The sequence below is a fragment of the Malaclemys terrapin genome, chromosome 13 (genome assembly GCF_027887155.1).
Source record: "Malaclemys terrapin pileata isolate rMalTer1 chromosome 13, rMalTer1.hap1, whole genome shotgun sequence".
Taxonomy (NCBI): Eukaryota; Metazoa; Chordata; order Testudines; family Emydidae; genus Malaclemys; species Malaclemys terrapin.
Window position 1 is genome coordinate 3135712 of NC_071517.1, and position 17219 is coordinate 3152930.

Sequence of the window (17219 nt, forward strand, 5' to 3'; positions counted from 1 at the left end):
TGCCGGGGGGGCCCTGCCCAGCCCCACTTCTGAGCGTGCCTTCAGCTCTTCTCTCAGCCTTTGCCCCCAGGGTTACTCAGTAACCGGGACACGGTCTCTGAGCAGATAGCCCAATGTACACTGGCAATCAAGCCAAGAGTGGGCAGTGAGCGCACACGCACCTCCTCGCACACGCAGGAGCGCCCCTTCCACCCCGGGACTGGGAGAGTGCGGGAGGGCCCTTGGGTGGGTGACAAGTGCCTTTGCAATGGGGCACGTGCAGATAAGCATGTGCGCACTTGGCAGGCAGCTGTGTGAGAGAGCGATAGTGAGTGTGCCGGGCAGTGTGTGCACAAGTGTGTGTGTGTGTGTGTGTGAGCACGTGCAAGGGTGAGGGGGTGGGACAGAGTGTAGGCAGTGTGTGCATGTGAGCAAGTGGCAGGCTGTGCATGAATGTGCGGGGTGCAGTAGTGTGTACCTGCAGCACCAGGGTGTATGGCTGTGGGGATGTGGGACGTGCCCAGTCCACCCATAGCAGGCTACAACCCTTGCCCTGACACTGCCTATGAGGTGCTGTGCCCAGGACCCCATCCTGGTCCGTGCCCCTCCAGGCAGGGGCTGGGAGATTAACTGAACAGCCTCGGCCCAGAGCTGGGCCGTGAGCCGAACCCCAGGCAGCCCCGGACCCCCAGGCCCAGCAGAGCCCCGCTTTGGCTCGACAAGCCCGTTTCCTGCCTGGGCTCCTCTTATCTCGGTGCAGCAGCTATTGGCAACGCCAGGCTGACATCGCCTCTCACACCCATGCCCAGTGCCCTCTGTGCCCTTCCTCTGCTAGGCCTGGCAGGTCTGCACCGGGAGCCAGAGGAGGAGGAGTCCGACAGGCTCTGCCTGGAAGCTGCTCCTGACCCAATGCCCGGTTGCCTGCTGAGAAGGGGTGGGCGCTCCATTGCCAGCAGGGGACACGCTGGCATCGTGCCCAGGATAGCTGGGGGTGGAACGGCTGCCCAGGGCTCTCGCCGCTGCTCCCTGCCCTGCGAGGGCTGCGTGCTATTGGCCGCAGTGCCCCGATTAATGCCACCCGTGGTACGGCCGCCCACGAGCCCCTTTGCCACCCTCCGGGCAGCGGGCTTGGAGACAGAAATGGCCTCTGGGGTCTCTCCTTGTGCGGCCCCAGGCCCAGCACACGGCTCCTCCCGCTGGGCCTAGCTGATGGCTCCTGGCTCTGGCATTACAGGGAAGGGCCCACGGGCACGTCTCAAACATGGAGCCACTTCACCTCACTGATCTGCCCAAGCCCAAGCGCCGACTCCAGCACAAAGCCATTAAGGGACTTGCCCCGGGGAGAGAACCCAGGCGTCCGGAGCCCCAGTGCCATGGGGTAAATACCTGACCGCAGTCCCTCCCTCTGAAATGTGGGTTCGACTCCGGCTGCCCAGGGGCTGACGAGCAACTCCCCAGCCGCAAGGCCGGCTAACCTGCCCCACCCCCAGCGTGCCCCCGTCTCAAGGAGGAAGAGGTCACAGGCTCACACAAGGCCTGACTGAGGAGCTCCGGGTGCTAAATAATTCATGGAGTCACTATTTGCTCAGGCTCCCGCTTCCTGCCTGGCCGGAAAATCACTGCAGAGGGGGAAAGACAATCCGTGCACGAGAAACCTCACCTGACCTTGGTACGTCCTTTACCACCCTCCCTCCCCCAGCTGGCTGGCCGGATCGCCCGCCCCAGGGACACAACATGCAGCCAAGCAGCTGCACCCGCCTGGCACCTCTGGGGCTCCAGTTCAGAACGTGCATGAGAACCACCAGGAGAATGAGTTTGGTAGGTCTCAGCCCTGCTTCCCTGTTCAGGCCCATGACCCGCACCTTTGCTCATCTCAGCCTGGCTAACGGCCTCCACTCTGCAGAGGGGCCCAGCAGGAGAGCTCCAGGTCAGGAGTGAGGGGCATCAGCAGAGGTGTGGGGATGGGGAGCCCAGGGCAGGGATACCAGGGGGCTGCAGGGCAGGATTAAGGAGTGGCAGAGTGGGGGGTCGGTGGCTGCAGGGTGCAGAGGGGTGGTTAGGAATAGAGGGAAATTGGGGGAGGCTGGAGAGGATCCTGCCTCCAAAAAAAGAGAGGAAGCCAACCTACACTGTCCGGGCTCCCTGGGAAGGGCTGGGACACCCTGTTTCCTATAACCCATGGCAGGATCCCACCCCTGCCACCTGACTCATCCACATTCCTCCTGCTGCAGGGCAACCCGGGGAGCAGGGGCAGGCGCTGCCTTCGCGGGAACGAGGCCGAGCCGTGCCGGGAAGGGACGTGCTCGGCGGCACCGCGACTCGACCCACGGAAGGAACAAATCGGGCCATGGGGCCAGCGCTTCCTGCGGGGGAACAAGACGGCGAAGGCAGGAAGCTCGGTGGGGTTTACAACTGGCCCCGGGAAAACGTCGTTGACTGGATGAATTCCACTAGGGCAAAGCAGGGGCTGTCAGAGGCTGCGGCTTGACCCCTGGAACGGTGATTTCCCCTCAGCCCCTTGCTCCAGGCACTTGGATTCAGTCTGGCCCTCTGAGCTCCAGCCACCACCACAAGCAGCTGTCCCCCCCCCCCCCCCCGCCTTCCCTTCCCTCCTATGTTATTGCGGGGGAGAGATAAGTGAATTCCCCAGGCAGGAACCAATTTTCCCCTCCTCCACTCAACTGGCCTGTAAGATGTCCCCATTCCCTGTCCCACTTCCCCCCCAGAAGACCTACATGTGCAATGCTCCCCCTCCCCTCCGTTTCACATCTATTCAACCGAAGCTGCCCTCTCCAAGCCGGACAGGGACCAACCACTGCGCCACGTAGGAAAAACCAGCTTTATTCTGCACACACACTGACTGAAAAAAAGCCAAAAGTCACTTGAAAAGGCAAAGGGACAGTTCTGCGCTGGGGGAGGGGGAATAACATTCGAGTCAACAGCACGCTCGCTCCAGCACCCCTGCGGCCCTGGGTACCCAGCCTGGGGAGGGTGATCCCTGTTCTCGGCGGCACTGGAGTGATCCCGGAACGCCGCTGCTGACACCAACATGGACTCGCTCCCCCTGGACACCGGGGCGAACGAGAGCAGAATCTGGTCCTTTGCATGTCGGGGACCAAAGATGGTAGAGGGACTGGCCACGCCCACATGATGTAGGCCACGCCCATCCCATACAATTGCGGGATCGGTAAAAAAACCAAATGATTTTACAGTCCCTGTAGGAAGGCCCTGAATGCGGCGCTCTGAGAGGCTGGAGAAGAGGCCAAAGGGTTGTTCAGAGGGGGGAGGCGGACCAGGCTGTCAAGAACCCGGGACAGCCCTGGATCTCGGTCTTTCCTCACTCAGTCTCCTCCCCTTCCCCCACACCACGGCCTGTTTCTTGCCTCTGATCTCACTCTGTGCCAGGAGATCACTCGCCCTCTCCGCAGCCAGCGGCATGGGAAGGGGATCAGTGCCGTCATCCCTTCTTGGCAGATGGGGAAACTGAGGCACAGCAGGAGTCAGGGCTGGGGTGAGAGCTGTGGTGCTGCTGGTTCCCCGGCCTGCATTCTGACCCCAGCCCCACACCTCCCACAGCTCCACGCCTATGGTGGAGGAGGGGAGGGATCCCGGGACAGCTGAAGCCAAGAGGAAGCCCTGGGAGACCATGGCAGGTCTCAGAGCAGCTGGCTGGCAGCGCAGGGTGCTCACAGGATGGGAGGGGGACAGGACCCCAACCCCAGTTCTGCTCCACCTGCACATCCACACGAGTGGACTGCCAGGTTTTGCTGCCCCTGGCCCCATGCGAGACCGTTGCCAGCTCCCCACACAGCACGCACCCGGCTGCAGCAGCTCCCCCAGGAGCCACCGCACATGTGCATGGGGCATCTTGCTGCTGGCCCCAGTCTGCACCTGGCTGGGGAGACCCCCGCTTTGAGCACCGGCTGGGACAGGAGAACAGACAGCAGTTGCTGCAGAAGGGTCAGTTCCCATACAGCAGTGCAGCAGATCCGTGAGCAAACACCTCTATGCACCTCGCTCTCCAAACCCAGGACGGAGACGCCCAGGAGAAAGCACCATGAGGTCTCCCGCGTCAGCTGAGGGGCTTACCGAGAGAACGCGTCTCAGAGCCAGGCAGGGACCCAGCCAGAGCTTGCGCTCTCCCAGCCAAGACATGGTGGGGAAGATACCACACGGGCTTTGCAACAGGAAGGAATGGACCCCAGGGCAGGGCCTGTGGAGGACGCCAGTCGTGGGACCCAGCTTCTTGGATGCTGGGCTGAATGGGTGTGGCTCTGGGGCAGGGAATGCCACGCAGCCCCTGGAGAGCCCCACACCAAGGGCAACAGCCGGGGAGATCTGTGTGGCTCTGTCCAAGGCAGGTCCCAGCCGAGACCTGCTCAGCTCGGCTCCCTGCAAGTGAAGGCTCCATCAGACAGAGCTGCTCGCCGGTCTCCCACGTGAAGCTACTGCCTTCGAAGCCTGCAGCCGGGTGGTTCTCCTGCACCCGGACACCGAGTGGCAGATTGTCCTGGGGCTTCAGGAGGAGACGGGGAGCGAATCGATGGAGCCAGCGGGGAGAGTGGGCCCTGCAGCAAAGCGAACGTGGCTCATGCAGCCGAGAGGCGATTCCCACCGGGACGAGGCGCCGGGCAGCACATGCTCACCGCTGCCAGGAGGCTGAACGCTGCCAAGAGGGACCGTTCCCACGTTCAGGACCCAACCCCAGCAGTCCCCGGAGTATCCCAGCTCATAGGGAGCCTGTGCAGTCCAGCGTCCCCTGCCAGAGGATCAATAGCACAGCGGGGTTGAGGGCCAAGCCAGTGTTTAGCAGAGTCTCTGGATTCCCTCTGGGGACGGCTGGGCGGGGAAGGAGCTGGATTCTCTCTCCTCTCCTGGGCTTAGGCCCAGCCTGGCTGGAGGCTCTAGGATCAGTTCCCGTCGTTGGCCTTGGCTTGACTGTCCACGGGTGGGGAAGGAGACAGGTTCCCTCTTTGGAGGAAGGGGATCGCCGGTGATTTCTAGAGCAGCAGAAGCCAGGGCGGGGATCTCTACCACCTGCTCTTGCTGTACGGAGAGGGAGCCTAAAGCAGAGAGACGGAGATCAGGACTCCGCAGCCGGAGCGTAGACCTGGAATTCCCCTAGACATGGCCAAGTTGAAGTCAGCAGGGGTTTGCCCAACGGCCTCTCACTTTGTCACACACCCAAGTCTGGGCCTTGGTTGAAATAAACAAACCGATTGTTCTGAGAATCTAGAAACGAGCCAGTTCCTGGCCGGGACAGGTCAGACCCCATCAGAAAGGCAGCGATAAGAACCCCACGATGCCAAGGAGAATAGTGCGTTCTAGTCGCACGCAGGCGAGGGCTTTGCGGGGTTTCATCTGAAGGGTGGATTTATTGGAGAGGGGAGAGGCCTGGACACACAAACCTTCAGCTCGCTGCATTCAGAGAGCGGGGAACAGCCCACTTCCACCGTCTCTGAATTCTAACGCAAGAGGGGCAGGGATGGGCTAGGGTTAGAGCCAGGACTCCTGGGTTCTATTCCAGCTCTGCTACTACTTGCAGTGAGGAGGTGGGCAAGGCCCGTTGCCTCAGTTTCTGCATCGGAGACACCAGTCCTGACCCCCCGCGCAAGGGAACCGGGAAATCTCATCCCCAGCTGTGGAAGGAGGGTTTTTATTCCCAGACCCTTCGAATGAAGCATGATGGATCTCCGATCCCTGCAGATCCCCAGGCCAGCTGGGAAGGCTGGAGTTAACAAGAGGATGCAAGGACGATGGGTCCAGTAGCAATACAATCCCTTGGACTTACGCGCAGGAGGCATTTCCACCGGGAGGTCTCCAAACACCTTCACAAAGGGGGGTGTCTGTCTAATCCCTATTTAACAGGTAGGGAAACTGAGGCACAGAGCACGACGGCCCCATAGGGAGACAGTGGCAGTAGAATCAAAGTCCCCTTCCCCCCCCCGCCCCCGATTCCCAGCTCCCCCTGCTGTAACCACTCGTCATGCTGCCTCAGTGGCACAGCTCCACATTATCACAGACCTGGACGCCCTTGCCATCCTTCTGGGCTGCTGCGTGCCAGCTCTGTGCCGCGTAGGCATCCTCTGCGCGCAGGGTGGAGTTGGCACTGCTGGTCACCTGGCTGCTGGCGCTGGCCCGGGGGAGAATGACGTTGTAGTTGCCTTCGGACTGGAAACAGAACAAGTGAGGACAGGGCTGAGAAGAGACATGGCTGGCACTTCGGAGTGGCTTATCTCCCCCACAGCTTCCCCAAGGGTCTCCTGGCTTGCCACCCAGCCCCACCCCTGCACCCAGCCCTGTCCCTGCAGGGAGGGGCTCTCCAGGCACCAACAGGGGCCATTCAAATCAGCTCTCACAGTCTAGGTAGAAAGTGCACAGCCTGTCCACTCACCTCCCTTATCTGCAATGGGGCCAGGGATGCCCAGGTAAAGAGCACCTGGTGCAACCCGCCCCCAGCCCAACCATGCCAGGCTGTGCCCGGCTGCACCCTAACGTGACGGGTATCTGGAGCAGCTCACGGCAGGGTGCTGGGGACCAGTCCCTTGCTCAGTTCACTCCCGTAACACAACCGAGATCAGGGCCCACCGTGCCAGGCGTTGCAGTCACCGTGTGGGAGACGATCCCTGCCCACACGGCTTCACAAGCTGAACAGGCCAGACAGGCAGAGGGCGGGAGGGGAAACCGAGGCCCAGAGGGAGGAGCGACTTGCCCAAGGAAGCTCAGCAGGCTAGCAGCAGAGCCGGGGATGGGACATACACCCCCCGGCGCCCTGCCTTGCTCGGCCACAGCCTCGTGTCCTGGCCGGACAGCGGGGCCTGTGCTGGGACATTATCCCATCCTGCGCCCAGGGGATACCCAGGCAAGCAACCGCCGGCTGGCTGACGTGGGGAGAACACACACAGTCCCGGTCTGACTTACGGGCCCTTTGTGCATCAGAGCCATCTCCGTGGGCTGGAACACGCTCGTCACCAGCTGCCCGTTGTACCCGCTATAAGGTGACACTGGTTTCTTGCCTGCAAAGAGAAAAAGCACCGGGCACGCTCAGAGGTGGAGTCAGATTTATTGGGGCTCTGAGCACAAAGAACATTTGGGCCCCCTGCATGCCGGGGGCAGAGGTGCCTGGCCAGGGGCCCATGCCCACCCACGTTAACATGGGCACAGTCGCCTCGGGCAGGCGCGGAGCAGCGGCGGCGGCAGGGGAGCTGATCCAGCCTCTTCCCAGGGGGCAGGGACACGGGTCAGGGGCTGTTCTCAGGCTCTCCCATCCAGGGCTCCCCATGGCTGCTTTTACCACTGCCCAGCTCCAGCTTTGTGGCCTGGCCAGGGGGTGGGGTCTCGGGGAAGAGGAGGAGCAGGGGACGGGGTCACAGTTCGGGCACCGGTGCTCCCCCCCCCACGTCTACAAGGTTCTGGCATTCCTGGGACCCCCAAAGTGGCCGGGGCTCCTGGGCACAGGACCCATGAGCCCGTGCGTTAATCAGCCACTGGCCCCGCTGAAAGGGAGTAGACAGACTTCTCTCCGGAGGGCAGGGACCTCCTGGCTGGACACCGGCATCGATGGCTGCGGTCTGACACAAGCCCACTGAAATCAATGTGCTGTTTTTCACGCTGCCTTAACAACCGGGCAGCCTTCCAGCGCGGGCAGGTGGCAGCACTCAGGAGGTGACATACAGACTGTTGAGTCATAGAATCACACAGACCTGGGGCTAGAAGGGCCCTTGAGAAATCACCCAGTCCAGCCCCCCGTGGCAGGCAAACCTAGACCACCCCAGCCCAGTGCACCAGCTGGCTTAGGCCTGCTCCACGCACTGGGAGAGCCACGTCAGCGAGAGTTACACCAGTACAACCCCACGTGGGGCCGCAGTTACGCGGCGCTCCAGGGGCCTTATACTGGGATCTTTTAGGGTTATACATGGGACTGCCTGCGACAGCAGGAACTGGACTCAGGGACCCGTCTACTCCCATGTTCCTATCTTATTCCCCAGCGGGTACTGGTACCAGCACCTGTGTCCCGGTCTGACTACGGCCCCTCCCTAGACCGGTGTCATTAATGGGGTACAACGTGCGTGCGCAGACCAGCCCTACAGAGCAGGAGGCAGCGGTGAAGCAAGGAGCTGTTTATGGCACAGCACGAACAAGCAGGTTCTAATGAGCTCACTCACAAGAGGGCCTCCCCCCGGGGGCGAGCAGCTGGGGGCTGGAGGCCAGGCTTGGTTGGCCCCAGTCCCAGCAGCAATTAAGTCACATGCAGTCTTAGCCAATCAGCCCCAGTCCGTGTTATTTACACGCAAGCAATGGCTTGTTATCGTAGGGTCACCTGGGAGCTCTGGCCTGTGCACACGGGCTGGTTATGGGGGGGCTGCGCATGTGTGGCAAACACAAGTGTGTTAGTGTAGGGTGGCTCGTGAGCCCTCGGTTACACGTGCTGCTTTGTTCTTGTCCGGCTTCTCGATGGAGCTGTGGCACCGCCCAGGTTTGTTCTTGCAGGGTCTCCTGGACGTTGCTGGGCTTAGCAGGGGGAGGCCAGAAGAGGTAGCAGCTCCACTTTCTCTTAGCGGAGGAAAAGCCCGTGAAGAACGCTGTGCTCTTGGCAACAGGCACAAGGGAGAAAACAGTTGGGCTCCCAGCTGTAAATGTCCCAGGCCAGCACGCAGCCTGTGTGTGCTTCCGGAACGACAACAATTGAAGTCATTATTTCAAACCGGTCCAGGTTGGTAGTGAGCAGATATCTGGCTGTTCCCTCACCAGATCCAAGCGCGCAGGTGTTCTCTGTCCAGGTCCTGCTGAATGGACCGTGTCACAACAAACCTTCCCACCAGGGCAGGCTGCCTGGCTGACAACTGCTCCACAAAGCGGTGTTTGTATTGCTGTAGCACCTGGGGGGCCCCCCGTCAGCATCAGAGCTCCGCGGCGCTAGGCGCTGCACACACACAGGGCCCTGCCCCAGAGAGCTCGCCGCCTAACACACCAAGACACTACCTGAGTGGAAGAGGCAATGGGGGTGAGGCGGCCGGAGGGGAGCAGGGAGAGAGACAGGCAGCTGCCCAGGGTGCAGCCTGGACCTACTGAGTCACACAATTAGAGAACATAAACAAACAAGTTTGATCTCAGTCACGCCCCCAGGCACTGGCCCCGCCACCCTCAGCGGGGGTAACATCAGACACCTGGGTATCATGCCAGACATAACCCTCCTCGTGCACCGGGGCCCGTAGCCTCCAGTTCCCTGCCAAAGCCACAGCTCACAGCCCGCTCTGTCCACGTGATGGGCCAGCTCTGTCAGCGGCAACAGCCCTAACACCACCGCTCCCTGGCCCCGTCCCAAATATTTGGCTAATGGAGACTGGGAATGGAAGCCGCCCTGTGTCGCAAAGGGCTCAATCCTGCACGGCGCCGAGCTCCCCCGAGAGGTGCTATGCAGCCAGCTCCCATGGAAGTCAGGCGGCAGAGGCTGCTCAGGGCCGTGCAGGGCTGGGCTGGGCTCAGGGAACAGCTCGCAGGCCGGTCCCCTGACCCGAGGCTCGGCTCCCATAGGACGGCGCTGTCGGGCAGCTCACGGAACACACGTCCGTGTGCACGAGCGCGTGTGCACACGAAGGACGGACCCCGAGTCAGCTGGAATGTGCCGCGACAGTGGAACCGCCACCACCGCACCCCAGCAGTACAATCACTCAGAGCCACGGCTGCCTCTCCGCCCCCAGTGCCCGCGGCCCCCTTGGCCAGAGCTCTCCTGCCTACCTGAGGCGGGTTCATCCATGGAGAAGGCCTTGTTCTCCACAAACATGCTCTGGGACTTCTGCTCCTTCAAGATGGTCTCATAGCCCACGCCCCTGGTCGGGTACATGTTGTCCTCGTAGGCCTGCTCTGGGCCCGGCCGCGTCACCTGGGAGACCTCAGGGATGATGTAGAAGAAGACGAAGACGCAGGCATTGACCACCAGAGCAATGGCCAGGGTGGGGTCGTCCCAGGCCGGGCCTCCCCTCTGCTGGTTCCCGTAGAGGTACATGATGATCCAGACCACCCAGATGGTCATAGACAGGGAGGTGGTGAGGAGGATGAAGACGACGTGCTTCCTCCAGTGCTTGTAGCGGCCGCACAGGGCTGGCCAGGCAGTGGCGAAGGCGGCCAACAGGAGGAACATGACGAAGATGAGCGCCATGACGAAGTCCTCGTTGGCCATGGTGCAGGGGTCCTGAGAGGGGCCGTTGCTCCTCACCAGGGTGATAAGCAGCCACTCGGCATTGATGATCACCTCCACCAGGGCCAGCAGCAGGGCCACGCCGAAGGTCACCCAGCCCTGCAGCCCATGGTTCCTCCTGGCCAGGAAGTTAAGGGTGAGGGCATGGGCCACCAGGCAGGAGAAGCAGATCCCGAAGAGGACCCCGAAGAGGAAGCGCCGTGAGGCGCAGGTGGAGAAGTCTCGCTTGACAATGAAGTCGAAGGTCAGGCCGAAGAGGCCGAACGTGCCCAAGAGGAAGAACGCCTGAGTCCCCACCAGGCTCTTTTTCCTGGGGTCCTGTGCGAAGGGCAGGCTGGCCACCAGGATGATGGTGAGCACGAAGCTGGTCACTGCCCCGAAGCTGGCCACCGCCTCCAGCACGACGCCCCAGGCCGCCGACAGGTCGCAGAGGTTGTAGTATAGTGAGGCCAGATCCGTGCCGCACCCGGACGGAGGGGCTTCCTGAGCTTGGCACACAGGGAGGAGGCTCAGCGGGAGCCACACGGACATCGGCAGGAACCAGGGCGCGGCCATCCTGGGCTGTCACGAAGGCACCGGGCGGGGTTCCCAAGGAGCCTGTAAAAATTGGACAGATGGAGAAACAGAGGTTGGTAACCTGAGAAAACAATTCATCAGCCCTGGAGATCGGGACCCCCCCAGGGGCATGGGCCTGGGAGCCTGGCTGGAATCTCTCCAGCTGCTGACGCCTGTCCGGGGCTGCTGCTCAGGCTTGCGCCACGGCCTGCTGCAAGTTTCCCAGGCTCTCGGGGGGTCGTCTCCCTCTACCTGCCAGCAGCACCTGGCTCTTCCAGTCACCGAGCCCCGGCCTCCCTCACCTGCACGCAGTGCTTTCTCTAGCGTGTCCTGCAGGCCCAGGCCAAGAACCACCCGACTGCACCTTCGCCTCAAACTGCCTCAATCTTCCTGCTCTTCTCTGCCACTCGCTCTGTTTTTGGCAGACTCTGTATCCCCGGGATTCACACACTCCCCCACCTTGATCCCCGCCTCCCCCGTCACTTTCCCAGCTCCACTCCACCCCGTCGCTGCAATGTCACCGCTGTACTCTTCAAAATCAAGAGCCGTGACTTTAATACAATTGGCTTCTTTGCCGCCCTGCCCCTCCCGTCCCAGTGGAAGTTACAGCGAGCTGGGATGCTACGGTGGCCGGTTTGCACCACCTAGTTAAGGCTCCTGGGTTTGCACCTTGCTCCTCCTGGATGTGACTTGGCAACTGTGTCCCCTCTCCAAAGTAGGGTGACCAGATGTCCCGATTTTATAGGGACAGTCCTGATTTTTGGGTCTTTTTCTTATATAGGCTCCTATTACCCCTCACCTCCGTCCCGATTTTTCACACTTGTTGTCCAAAGCTAAGTAGGCCTGGCCCAGGCCGGTGCTTGGCTAGGAGACCCACAGTGCCCTAGGGGGAGAATCAGTAGAGAACCCTGGTACTAGGAGTGCTGAAGCGCAGCTGTTTGCGTGAGATCGCTTGCGATCACTAAAGATCACACAGCCTGGATGTCCTGGCCAAATCCCAGTCTAGGGGACTGCATCCTTCCTAAATCCCTCCCGCCCCGATCCAACTGGATGTGGCTTCCTGTCCTAAACGGGCCGAAGGTGCCTTGTTAAACGGCTGCTCTGGCTCCGCCCCAGAGGTGGCTGTGAATGATGGATTCATTCTCGTCGGGACAGCTTTCCCTGGACAGGCGCGTTATCGTACGGAGTCCGCCAGGGACGTTGCTTTGTCCTCTCCCAGAGGAGGAAAGCGAAGCCTGCAGGGGCTGGATGAATCCAAGGCCCCAAAGAGAGAGAATGGCAAATCCAGGACCCAAGTGCTCGGGAGATCCCGGTTCCCAGGCTTGTGCTCTGACTGGTTCGCCATCGGGACACATGGGGAAGCACTGGGGAGTCGGACTGATCCGTCCCTTCCCCAGGCAGCAGCTACGGAGCCTTTCCTATTCCGGAGGAACGGGCGCCGCACTTAATCCTTTACACCCCAGGACAGAAAGATCCCTTCACTTTCACTTGTCTCCTAGCAGGCCAAACCCAGGCCCGGGGTAAAGCTCATGCCAATGTTTGCCCCACGTACGTCAGCCTGGCTCAGAATTTCCTACGGCTTGGATGCCATCACGCTCCAGGAGCTGGTTTGGCATAGTCTAGGCTGATGCCATTTTTCTCCAGACTTTTACAAGCAGCATGTCGTGTCCGGGGAGGGGAGCAAGGACAGAGCCTTGTGGGAGAAGGATCCGGCCTACAGAACGGGGCAGGTGGTTACTACTGGGTTCCACACGGGCTGGTTTCAGACCCAGGTCTGGGCAGAAAGGCCCCTATTCCTGCTTCCACTCTGCACCCAGCCCACAGGGAGATTTTCTTACCCCTCTAGTACATTGCAGGCCCCTCCCAAGCCCTTTCCTCCACTGGCTGGTCCCTCATTCCACCCATCCCCATCCCCATCCCTCTCTCCCCCGCTCTGTGAGGCTCTGCATGAAGGACACATTTCCTTGTGCTTAGCACAAACCAGCCATGGGCAAACGTCTCTTTGAGGTTTCACAGCAGAATCGAGCCACAGAACGTGGGCGGTGAAACAAGCCTGACCCAGGCTCTGCGGGCAGCCCCCACTGCCCCCCAGCCTCTCCGGTTCCAGGCACCTCGTGCTCACACAGGAGCCAGGCAGCATTTCCGTCTCCCACCCCCTCCCCGGGGGGCTGGCTGTGGCCACCGCATCCATCCTGGATTGCCTGGGTCTGGCCATGGGCGTGGGGTGCATGTGTATATGACAGAGGAAAGATGGGGAGAAGAGAACCATGTCCCCTCCTCTCCCCATAAAACACCTACCAGGACAGAGCCACGGCCTCCCTCCGCGCAGCACTTCCCTTTTCAGGGTGTGTCTGTCACTCCGCTCCTGATACAGCTGGGGAAACTGAGGGCCAAACAGGATAAGCCACTCACCCAAGTCACACAACAAGTCTGTGGGAATAGAACCCAGGAGTCCTGACTTCCAGCCCCTCTCCCGTGCTGCTCTAACCCACCAGCCCCCACTCTCCTCCCAGAGCCGGGGAGAAAACCCAGGAGTCCTGGCTCCCAGCCCCCCTGCTCTAACCCACCAGCCCCCACTCTCCTCCCAGAGCCGGGGATGGAACCCAGGAGTCCTGGCTCCCAGCCCCCCTGCTCTAACCCACCAGCCCCCACTCTCCTCCCAGAGCCGGGGATGGAACCCAGGAGTCCTGGCTCCCAGCCTCCCTCCTTCTAACCCACCAGCCCCCACTCTCCTCCCAGAGCCGGGGATGGAACCCAGGAGTCCTGGCTCCCAGCCTCCCCCCTTCTAACCCACCAGCCCCCACTCTCCTCCCAGAGCCGGGGATGGAACCCAGGAGTCCTGGCTCCCAGCCTCCCCCCTTCTAACCCACCAGCCCCCACTCTTCTCCCAGAGCCGGGGAGAGAACCCAGGAGTCCTGGCTCACAGCCCCCCCTGCTCTCACCCACCAGCCCCCACTCTCCTCCCAGCGCCAGGGATGGAACCCAGGAGTCCTGGCTCCCAGCCCCCCCTGCTCTAACCACCAGCCCCCACTCCCCTCCCAGAGCCGGGGGGAGAACCCAGGAGTCCTGGCTCCCAGCCCCCCTGCTTTAACCCACCAGCCCCCACTTTCCTCCCAGAGCCGGGGAGAGAACGCAGGAGTCCTGGCTGCCACCCCCCCTCTCCACCGCTCAAACCACCAGCCCCCACTCCCCTCCCAGAGCCAGGGAGAGAACCCAGGAGTCCTGGCTCCCAGCCCCCCCTGCTCTAACTCACCAACCCCCACTCTCCTCCCAGAGCCGCCCCCTTGTGCCCCAGAGCATGGCGCCAGCCCCCCCGGGACTGTCCCAAGCACGCCCAGGCGGCCCCTGCCCGTCCGGGTCCGTGGCACTGGGGGCAGGGGCCGCTCGCTTCCAGCGGGGAACTTGCCCCATTGTTCGTAGCCGCCCCGGCAGCCGCGACCCGCTCGCCGCGGAGAACTCACGCCCGGAGATCCGGATCCGGGGTCTCCCCGCTCCCCCCGGGGGGGGGGGTTTAACGAGCCTCCGCTCCTGGGTCCTCCGCACCGCACGGCGAGGGGCGCTTGGGGCCCCGGCTCCCTCGGCTCCGGCTGGGGCGGGCTGGCTGCAAAACCCCGGAGCCTGCCAACTTCTGCCGCCCAGCGGCGCCGGGGGGCGGCCGGGCTCCTACCTGGGCGGTGATCGCGGCGTGCGCGGAGCCGGGATTGGCCCTTCGGGGGAAGCGGCCCCGCGCGGCGCGCCCAGCCCGGGTCCCGGGCCCCGCTCCCCGGCCGGCCGGCGGGGGGCTGCTCGCAGCTCGCCCGCTCCGCTTCCCCAGCCCCCGAGCCCAGACTGCAGCCCCGCACCCGCCAGCCAGCGCAAGCCGCGGGGGACGGGGCGTCTCCTACCCTGAGACCGGGTCCGGGGGCTGCCTGCGCCCTGCTGGGCTGGGGGGCTTCGGGATCTCCCCGCACTCAGCGCCTCGCGCGCCGGCCCGGCCACGTCACAGCTGATTAGCCCGGCCTGGGGCACCCAAAGGGGTTTGTCCCTGGCCGGGGGGCAGAACCTGCGAACGCCGCGTCCCAGCAGGTCCAAAGTTTCGGGGCGTGTTCTGGACACACAGCAGCGGAATCCTGGGGGGGGGGGGGGGGGGTCGCAAACCCGCACATGGGGAACACAAGGAGAGCCCCCCCCCCGCATGTGTCTAGCACCGCCACAGCTAGTGCCTTCCCCCGGAACAAATACCCTGAGCCCTGCTCATCCGCCCAGGGTTAACACCCTGCATGACTTCTCGTCCAGACAGGCAGTGATGGGGTGGGGGAGAACAGGGCACACAGACAGCCCCGGCATGGGTGACAACACGGGACCCTGGCACGAGGGATGGGGGAATGCGGGGCACACGGAGACATTGGTGGGTGTGTGTGGGAGCAGGGGGAATGGGGGCACACACACAACCCCTGGCACTGGGGAGATAGGAGGAGTTGCGGGGAGTCCCTGAAATAGAGGGGGAGGGGAGAGACGTACACAGTGGGGGAATGGAGGGAGCCCCTAGTACAACGCTCCCAGGAGCTGTGGGTGCTGAGCTCCCCCCCCCCCCCGACAGATCCCAGGTGTATCCTGCTGGGCACCCACAACCAGAAAGCGTCAGCCTCCCCCATTGTCCTAGCCCCTCGCTTCACTCTGCAATCGGCCACCGTCATCCACGGGAAACTGCAAAATGAAAGCCACGAACCTCCTCGCTGCCCATCATTTCTATAGGTCCTACAAAAATCCTCCTTTGCCCCCCCTGCAGACTGCAGCCGACGTTTACTCCGGCTATCTGCAGGCCTGCGCTGAGGCGGATACACGAATGGCCCAGAGAGATACTGTGTAAACTTTCATCTGGGATGGCAAAGGGGCTATACATTAAGTAGGTACATATGGCACCCACGGAATGCAGCTGACTCTGGGGTGGAGGGTAGCAACTATATGACTGCTGGACAGCACATAACTGGGCGAGGGCCAGGGAGGGAAAATTTGGGGCAAAACACCAGTAAACACCCCTTGTCTTCCCCGCCATGACACCAAATTGCCAGCACCGTTGAAGTGCATGGCAGTCACTTGACGGACACCGGGCCGAGCAGAACCTGTGGACCAACGGGGTGGGTGTGTCTCACACCCCAGGCACCTCGGCCAAGCTCAGCGGTGCGACTGTGAGCTCCTGTGTCGCGGGGCGGATTTGATGGCGCCCGGGGGATGAACACGCCCTTCCCCCTCTGTCCTTCTGCCCCGGCAGACTCCGGCCGGCGTGGGGCAGTTTCACTGCGCAGCAGGCCCTGCATCGCTGCTGGGTTACCGGGGAAGCAGCTGCCAGGCCGCTCCTCTAGTCAGCGGGTTCCCGAGGGCCTGGCTTGGCTCTGACCCCCCACTGCTGTCTCTGGGGAGGACTTTGGGTACGAGGATGCAGAGGCAGCGTCTGAGAAACCCCAGGGGGCCCCATGGCTCCCGATCACAGGGGGGAGGCCCCAGCCCTGCCCTCACGTACAAGGGGGAAGCGAGTGGAGCTGAGGGCAGAACTGAGCCCCCAGCGTTGACCCCGCCTGGCCGGTGCCCGCATTGCCCTGTGGGGTGGGGACGATGCAGCTGGGGCCTCAGAGGTGATTCACCCCTCCCCCTCGGCTCCTGGGGCACAAAGGGGCGGCTCTGTGGGGCTCCAGGGACTTCCACGCAGGAGGGTCTCAGTCCTTCAGGAGTCTCCTGCTTCCCCCTTAGAGGCCTCTAAGCGAAGAGGAACCGGCCAGCAGCTGGGGGCGGGGGAGGCCGCTTGGGGAGATGTAGGTTCCCCAGCATCAATAAACCACTCAGCCCCCCGTGTTTGCACTCCCGACCCGGAGGCGCTGACCCCCAGGGCCACAGCTTCCACATCCCTGCCAGCCTGGGTCCTGGTGACCTTCCAGTCTTAGTGCCCTTTGCCCTGCCCCCCCCCCCCCACATACAGCCTGTCTACAGAGCCACCATGCTGTCTCTGGCATGCGGGGGACGGCGGGATTCCTACAGGAGGTGGGGGGGAGGGATGTGCCGGGGGGTCCTGGGAATGGGGTGTGCTGGGGGGGGCAGTAGGTAGTAAGCAGAACATGTGCTTGGCTAACATGCAGACAAAGCTCTCAGAACCCACACAGGCCAGGTGTAACGAGCGTGACAATAAAGGAGCTAATGGAGAGGTGGGGGGAATAGAAAGGAAATAATGTCAAATCCCCCTTTAGCTCAGATGTCACCCACATACTCACGCGGCGCCGCACTGGAGCAAGTCTGTCCCGCGCTGGGCTGCCAGCCCCCAACTCAGGGTTTCGAGGTTCCCTTGCTGTAGAGCGGGCACAGGAGGCCGGATAACCAGCGCAGCTCCTGCAATGGCCTGGGTGATCTGAGTGCAGACACAGGTCTGGTGGGTCCGTGGCAGGAGGAAGCGTTCACCACATCATTTGTTTGAATGCAAATAGTGAGGGGCTGAGGGGCTCAGGGATTGGGCACAGGC

General features: G+C 62.5%; 1 protein-coding gene across 7 annotated transcripts; it reads right to left on the bottom strand.

The window, feature by feature from the left end:
* Positions 1-2804: 2804 nt before the first annotated feature.
* On the bottom strand, positions 2805-14698 carry GPRC5C (G protein-coupled receptor class C group 5 member C). Of its 7 annotated transcripts, none has more exons than XM_054047373.1 (6): positions 14617-14698; positions 13031-13115; positions 9718-10774; positions 6901-6995; positions 6004-6150; positions 2805-5042 (listed from the first exon to the last, which is right to left on the bottom strand). In XM_054047373.1, exons 3-6 carry the CDS (start codon positions 10730-10732, stop codon positions 5010-5012), a joined length of 1290 nt encoding a protein of 429 aa, XP_053903348.1. In that variant the 5' UTR covers positions 10733-10774; positions 13031-13115; positions 14617-14698; the 3' UTR covers positions 2805-5009. The 7 variants fall into 7 exon arrangements, with proteins under 7 accessions (XP_053903348.1, XP_053903347.1, XP_053903346.1 ...); XM_054047372.1 differs by having other exon boundaries at positions 13031-13162; XM_054047371.1 differs by lacking the exon at positions 14617-14698 and adding an exon at positions 14194-14464.
* Between the last annotated feature and the right edge of the window lie 2521 nt (positions 14699-17219).

Coding starts and splice junctions, on each gene's coding strand:
- GPRC5C (XM_054047375.1), bottom strand. CDS start 10,732: ATGGCCGCGCCCTGGTTCCTGCCGATGTCCGTGTGGCTCCCGCTGAGC. Junction 6,996..9,717: donor CATGGATGAACCCGCCTCAG/GTAGGCAGGAGA, acceptor TTCTCTTTGCAG/GCAAGAAACCAGTGTCACCT. Junction 6,151..6,900: donor CTCTGATGCACAAAGGGCCC/GTAAGTCAGACC, acceptor TTCTGTTTCCAG/TCCGAAGGCAACTACAACGT.